The sequence below is a fragment of the Chrysochloris asiatica genome, unplaced genomic scaffold (assembly GCF_000296735.1).
Source record: "Chrysochloris asiatica unplaced genomic scaffold, ChrAsi1.0 scaffold00205, whole genome shotgun sequence".
Taxonomy (NCBI): domain Eukaryota; kingdom Metazoa; phylum Chordata; class Mammalia; order Afrosoricida; family Chrysochloridae; genus Chrysochloris; species Chrysochloris asiatica.
The window spans coordinates 3878019-3885464 of NW_006408723.1; the positions used below are offsets into that span (position 1 = coordinate 3878019).

A 7446-nucleotide genomic window follows, 5' to 3' on the forward strand; every position below is an offset into this window, starting at 1 on the left:
GGAGAAAGATGAGGCTTTCTACTCCCGTAAAGATTTACACCCTTGGAAACCCTGTACAGGGTCGCTATGGGTCGGAACTGACTCGATGGCACTTAACAACAACAACAACAACAAGACCTAGTTAGACTGAGAAGCTAATCACATTAATCACACTAAAATGACCTTTTGATTCAATTTGCCATCCACACCTGAGGCCATGTTTAACCTAGTACTTGTCAGGCTGTGCTTGCATAATATGAGTATTGCAGATGAAGGATAGGACTTTGATGTCAGACTGGTTTTAAGTTTTAGAAAGTTTGTTCTCATTTGTAAATTGTGATCTACAACTGATAACAAAGCACTTGTTCAATCAATCATCAAGGTATAAGATATCCTGCTCAGTTATGTTGTTGTTATTAAGTGCCATCAAGTTGTCTCATAGTGACCCTGTATAGGGTTTCTGAGCAGTAGCTGGTGGGTTTTAACTGCTGTGTGGTAATGTGCCAGACTGCAAAGTTGTTTGAACTGCAAGGTCAGCAGTTTAAGCTCACCAGCCGCTTCTTGGAAATCCCATGCAGGGTCGCTATGGGTTGGAACCAACTCACTTAACGATAACAACACAATTACAGAAGATAATCATATTTTTTCTATAAAAATGTGTTTTAAATGTAACTAATGCATGACCTTTTCATAACGTTTGTTTAAAATTGGCATACATTCTGTATATTAGTGTATGAAATCTAAAGTCAGTACTATCCAAAAACTTTTTCAGGGTTTGTTTTTAAATTTTGCTCTAAAAGTTTTTGTTAACTGTTTGAAGGTGCTCTGGGGATTTTCCATTTCTTTTGCCCTGGTTAAATTTCTTTATGAACCCCATAGATAAAATCCTAAATTTGAGCTGTGTCTGCGTCTATGGTCATTTAGCTCTGAATTAAAGACAAAGCATTTCATCCTTAACCTGTTACTCTCTCTTGATAGGAAAACAAACCTAATACACTTGAAGTTCATTCTGCTTCAGAAATTCCAAGAGTTGATCCCTAGGACATGGGTTAATTTAAATTTCAGAAGAAACAAAAATGATGCCTCTTCAGCTTACATTCTCACCCTTCAGTTCTTCTCAGCTCCCCTTACTTCAGTTTACATGTCTCTACCATGCAACCTGGTTTTAAGGAATGGCTGATAGAGTTCAGAATCCTGTTCCTTTTTGGAAACTTCCGTGAGTTGATTTCCTCTTAAAAGTTGTATTCAATTCACCAAACATTTTTTAAAGCTCATATTTGCCAGGTCCTGTGATAGGAGCACTGGTGGCACTGTAGGATAAACACTGGATTGCTAACTGTAAGGTTGGTAGTTCAAACCCACCAGCTGCCTTGTGGGAGAAAGTTTTGCAGTCTCAGAAACCTTGTATTGTGTTAGTATGAGCCAGAATTGACATGATGGTAGTAGGTTTGACTTCGGGTTTTTTCGGTGATCGGCACTAGGGGCAAAGAGATGAAAAGAAACCTCATTCCTCTGACTTTATTTTAATTTCTAATCCTGCAAAGATAAGCAAATAGCAAGTAATTATAATTGAATGTGATAACTGTAATAGAAGAGATCTGGATAAGTTCATTTGTTTGTTTTGGATCAAACTTTGAGTGTCTAGCTCTGCTTGAAAAGATAAGAGTAGCTGTTTATATTAATCTTTGGGGTCTTGGAAAATGGCCAGATTCTTAAAAAGAGATCAAAGAGTTAATGTTTGCTACTGATGAATATGTCAGGAGCAGTTTAATGGGAAGCAGGATTAGAATCAGGCCAGTAAGAAGGCTGTTAACAATTTAATCCAGTCAGAAAATGTGGAAGGCCTCTAAGCTGAAGTTTGTCATAGGGAGGAGAGGTTGAAGAAGAGAGAATCGCCTGAAAAATAGCCAGTGGGGAGTGAAATGTTAGAAGGAAAAAGCTTTGAATGCCTTCTTCCCCAAGGTGGGTGAAATGTGAGAGGATAGTCAGGTTTGTAGGGAATGATGTGCTTGTGAAATATCCAAAAGTTCCATTTGACTGTAGTCACAGATCTCAGAAGCAAGGTTCCTAGTAGCAAGAGATTGGACAGCAGTCATTCATAATGTAGGTAACATAGATAATGTAGAAGAAAGATTTGGTGGTCTACCAACCATTGAAAACCCCATAAAGCACAAGTCTTCTCTGTTACACATGGGGTTACTATGAGTAAGTAGGCAATTGGTTTAGTGACTGTGTGTGTGCAGACAGAGCATATGAAGTGAGGACTAAGCTAGAGAGATTGTGATACCACCAGTGTCTGTGTGGCAGACTGTAACCATCTAACTAGCAGGGTTTTGAGGACAGATTAGTAATTTATATGAAAATAGACAGCTAGTACAGTGACTGTCAAATAGTGGGTAAGTAGTAACTGTCACTTTCTTCCTTTGCTTACATATGGTGTTGTACCGAACTCCCTTTCCCTTACTTCAACTCTGTTCAACTTGTACTATTGCTTTCTAGGCAGATATACATAACCTTTACATTGATTGACAGAGAATCTTCTTTTAGGAATGTAGTATATGAATACTCATCCTATTCATACATTTAGATTACAGACCCTATGAGGGCAGAAGACTTATATTCATTTAGGTGTCTTTGCTGCACCAGTTAACTTAGAGCTTTGTACATGTTAGATAAGTAGTTCAGATTTATGAAAGATTTATGAAATGAATTGAGTTTCCTGGCTTCTCATTTATGCTTGGTGTATATTCATCTTAAGGACTAGCAGTGGGTATATATATTCCTTCCATATCTTCTCTCTTTTCTAGTTTATTCTGAAAAGCAAGCCTTTAAAAAAATGTTTTTAACTTTTCATCCCTTTTGAACAGCACACTAAGAAATTTTGTAAGAATTTTTGTTACTACTGTTAGGTACCGTTGAGTCAGTTCTGACTCATAGCAACCCTATGCACTACCCGGTCCTGTGTCTCACCCTCACCGTTGTTGTTACATTTGAGCCCATTGCTGCTGTGCCAGTCCATCTTGTAGGAGGTCTTCCTCTTTTACGCTGACCCTCCACTTTTCCAAGCATGATGTCCTTCTCCAGGAACTGATCCCTCATAACAATGTCTTTGCTTCTAAGGAGCATTCTGGTATATTTCTTCCAAAACAGATTTGTTTGTTCTTCTGGCAGTCCATGATACTTTCATTATTCTTCAACAGCATTATAATTCAAATACATTGATTCTTCTACAGTCTTCCATATTCATTGTCCACCTTTCACAGGCATATAAGGTAATTGAAAATACCATGGTTTAGGCAAAGTGTGCCTTAATCCTCAAACTAATATCTTTGCTCTTTTGCAGCAGATTTACCTAATACAGTAGGTTGTTTGATTTCTTGATTGCTGCTTCCAGGAGCTTTGATTGTGAATATGAGCATATTGAAGTCTTTGACAATTTCAGTCTTTTCTCCATTTAGCAATGTGGTTCTTTTGTGAGGATTTTTATTGTCTTTATATTGAGGTACAATCCATACTGAAAACTGTACTGTTTGATATTCTAGAGTAAGTATTTTAAGTCTTCTTCACTTTCAGCAAGATAGGCTGTGCCATCTGCATATTTCAGACGGTTAATGACTCTTTCTCCAGTCCCTATGCTATGTACATCTTCAGATAAATCCAGTTTCTTGTATTTGCTCAGAATACAGATTGAACAATTAATGGTGAAAAGGTTTTAAACCTTTACCTTGTTCTATTTGAACAGCTGTCTATTGGTCTGCATGATCACAATGAAATGTTCTGAAATACAAGTTCTTCTCAATGTTACTATCCATAATTTGTCATGATCCACACAGTCAAATGCCTTTGCATAGTCAGTAAAGCAAAGGAAATATCTTTCTGTTGTTATTTTCTGCTTTCAGCCAAGATCCATATGACATCAACAATAATATCTTTCTAAATCTGGCTTGAATTTCTGGCAGCTCCATGTCAATGGTTTTTAATTATCTTCAGCAAAACTTTACTTGCATGTGATATTAATGATATTGTTCAATGATTTCTGAATTATGTTGGGTCATCTTTCTTTGAAATGGGCAGAAATATCTCTTTTGCTTCATTTCTTCCATTCCCTCTAGTTTATCTGCATTCAAGAGCAATGAGTTTCTTCTAACATCTACTTTGATCTTTTCTTTTTCTTTCTTTTCCCCTTTCCTTGCAATGGTTTTTTGCTTTCTTCATATATGATGGTCTTGGTGTCATCACACAACTCTTCTATTCTTCTGTCATTAATGTCTAATGCATCAAATCTCTTGTTGAGATTGTCTTTAAAATCAGATGGGACATACTTAAGGTCATATTTTTGCTCTCATGTACTTAATCTACTTCCTCTTCAACTTGAACTTGCATATGAATAATTGATAGTCTGTTCTACAGTCGGCCTTTGACCTTGTTTTGGCTGATGGTATTGAACTTTTCCATCTTCTCTTCGCACTGTATAGACAGCTTGATTCCTGTGTATTACATCTGGTGAGTTTCAGTTGTATAGTCTTATGTTGTTTAAGAAGGGTCTTGCAAAATTCTGTCATATAATCTCCAGCATTATTTCTGTCATCAAGGCCATATTTTCTAACGACTGATCCTCCTCTTTGTTTACAATTTTCACATTGCAATTACCAGTAATTATCATTGCATCTTGATTGTATGTTTGATCAATTTCAGACTGAAGAAGTTGGTAAAATTCTTAATTTCTTCATTATTGGCTTTAGTGGTTGGTGCCTAAATTTGAACAACAGTGGTATTAAATGGTCTTCCTTTGAACACCTGGTATGGCACCAGTGGATAAGCACTGGACTGTAAACCACAAGGTCAGCGGTTCAAACCCTGTTCACAGTCGCTGTGGAGCAGAATCTATTCAATGGTGCTTAGCAAAACAACAACAGAACAAGCATATGATGAGTATTATCTTATCACAGAAAACATTGAGGTTCAAAAATAGATTTTGAGATGTTCTTTTTGATGATGAATGCTATGCCATTGCTTTTCAGTTTGTCATTCCCAGCATAGTGAGGAGTCCTGGTGTGGTGCTGCAGGATAATGAGTTGGACTGCAAGGTTGGTTTGAACAGCAGAGTCAGCAGTTTAAACCCACCTAGCCACTCTGGAAATCATAGACAGGGTCACTATGAGTCAGAACTGACTTAACGACATAGTAAACCATGTGTTTACAATGTTGTTGTTATGTTAGATTAAAAATGGCCATTGCTTTTTCAGGAGTCCTGGTGTGGTGCTGTGGGATTAAACACTGGACTGCAAGGTCAGTTCTGCAGTTCAGATTCACCAGCTGCTCCTTGGAAACCCTATTTACAGGGTCGCTATAAGTCGGAACCGACTCAATGTCACTTAACAGTCTGTTTCAACTCATTAATGCCTAGGATATCAATGTTTATGTGTTCCATTTCATTTTTGGTAACTTGCAATTTAATTAGATTCATGCTTTGTACATTCCATGTTCCAGTTATTAGTGGATGCTTGCAGCTGTTTCTTCTCATTTTGAGTTGTGTCACATCACCAAATAAAAATTCAGAAAGCTTAACGCCATCTGTGTCATTAAGATTAACTCTACTTTGAGGAGGCAGTTTTTTCCCAGTTGTATTTTGAATGCCTTCCAAACTCTGCTCATCTTCCGGTACTATTATGATCAGACAATGTTCTGGTACTATTTGCAACACTTTCAATGCTTAACCATTCAGAAGTGGTTCTACTCTCCTTATTTCTAGTCCGTCTTAATCTGGCAGCTCTGCTGAAACGTGTCCACCATGTGTGACCCTGCTGGTATTTAAAATACAGTTGGCATAGCTTTCATCATCACAGCAAAACACAAGCTACCACATTACAACAAACTGCTGACAGATGAGTGGTGGAGAATTTACAAAGTCACTTTGCAGTTACAAATAGTTTGTGTTTATTGTTTCAAATTCTGTTCTGAGACCTTTAAAATGAATTGCAGCTAATGCATTTAGAAAATAAGAACTGTAAGTAATTGGGGGATCAAATGATAAATCTAACTGTTACTTCTTTTGTCTTCTTTAGGGCCTGTTATCTTTCCTGAGTGCCCCCCTCATAGGTGCTCTGTCTGACGTGTGGGGGAGAAAGCCCTTTCTCATTGGCACAGTCTTCTTCACCTGTTTCCCAATCCCACTGATGAGAATCAGTCCATGGTGAGTGGGTCAGTTCCCTCTGCCCTCATGACCTGTCATGAGCTATGTGTATATTAAAACACTACATCTACATAGCACATACTAATCACTTCATCAGAGTAGTCGTACCTTTGTGTTTAATTTAATGCTTTGGTAATCCTGGAAGCCAGCCTACATAATTGCCCTAAGGCCCATTTTATAAATGTGGAAAATAAGACATTACAAAATGAAGTCTAAGACTACTTATTCAGTTGAAGAAATAGAAATAACATATAATGATAAGTGTTGTTGCCATGAGTTCAGTGATCTAAGTTCAGTCCAGTAACTCACTGTTGTTGTTCAGTCAACTTAGAAAATCATTAGTTTTAGCAGCTCATTGCTTTGGAGTGCTGCTATGAACATATCAAGACTGGAGTAAACTTTTGTGTATACTGTGGTGGTGGTTGTGGTGGTGGTGGTGATGTGCTGTGTTGTTGGTTCTGACTCATAGCGACCCTGCATAGGTTTTCCAAGGCTGTAAATCTTTATGGGAGTACAGAGCTTCATCTTTCTCCCGTAGAATGGCTAGTAGTTTTGAATTTCTGACCTTGAGGCTAGCAGCCTAGCTCGTAACCACTATGCTACCAGAGCTCCTTAGTTGTAAATCATAATATTAATTTTAATTTGTTTTTGGTTTTTTACCAAAGATGGAGATTGTGGGTCAGAACTTGTGAGTAAATTATTACTTAGTTGTGACTGGAGGCCAGAGAATGATATTTTGTTAGTGTCCTTTTGCTAAAATGTTCTTTCTTGTGAAGCATGGAAGTGTTTGTTTGTTGTAAATGCTATTAATGGATTTACTTCTGTGACTCATGTAAAAAGATTCACATTTGATTATCTAATGGGGATTTTTATGTCAGTATTTGTAAAATTCTAAATTTGTTGGGACCCATAATTGTTGTTTTTATTAAGTGTTGTTGGATTGGTTCCAACTTACAGCAGCCCTGTATAGGATTTTCAAAGCTGCAAATCTTTGCAGGTACAGAAAACCTCGTCTTTCTCTCACAGAGTGACTGGTAAGCTCAAACTGCCAACCTTGTGGTTTGCAGTATGGTGTTTATCTTACAGAGCTACCATGCTCCCCTGGTGACCATCAAAGACTATTTTAAAACTACCAGGCAAAGCATTTTTATGAAATATTCTCTGATATTTCTTTTAGTGTAGTGGTTACGAATCGGGCTGCAAACCTTAAGGTCAGCAGTTCGAAACTACCAGCCGCTCCGCGGGAGAAAGATGAGGCTTTCTACTCCTGTAAA

The 7446-nt window shown here is 37.7% G+C and overlaps 1 protein-coding gene across 1 annotated transcript in view; it reads left to right on the plus strand.

Annotated features, from left to right (window-relative positions):
• HIATL1 (hippocampus abundant transcript-like 1) overlaps positions 1–7446 on the plus strand; it is a 74702-nt gene that overhangs the window by 35117 nt on the left and 32139 nt on the right. Inside the window, exon 4 of the mRNA XM_006872591.1 lies at positions 6045–6172. Within this exon, the coding sequence (XP_006872653.1) occupies positions 6045–6172 (128 nt within the window). The remainder of the gene's footprint in view (positions 1–6044; positions 6173–7446) is intronic.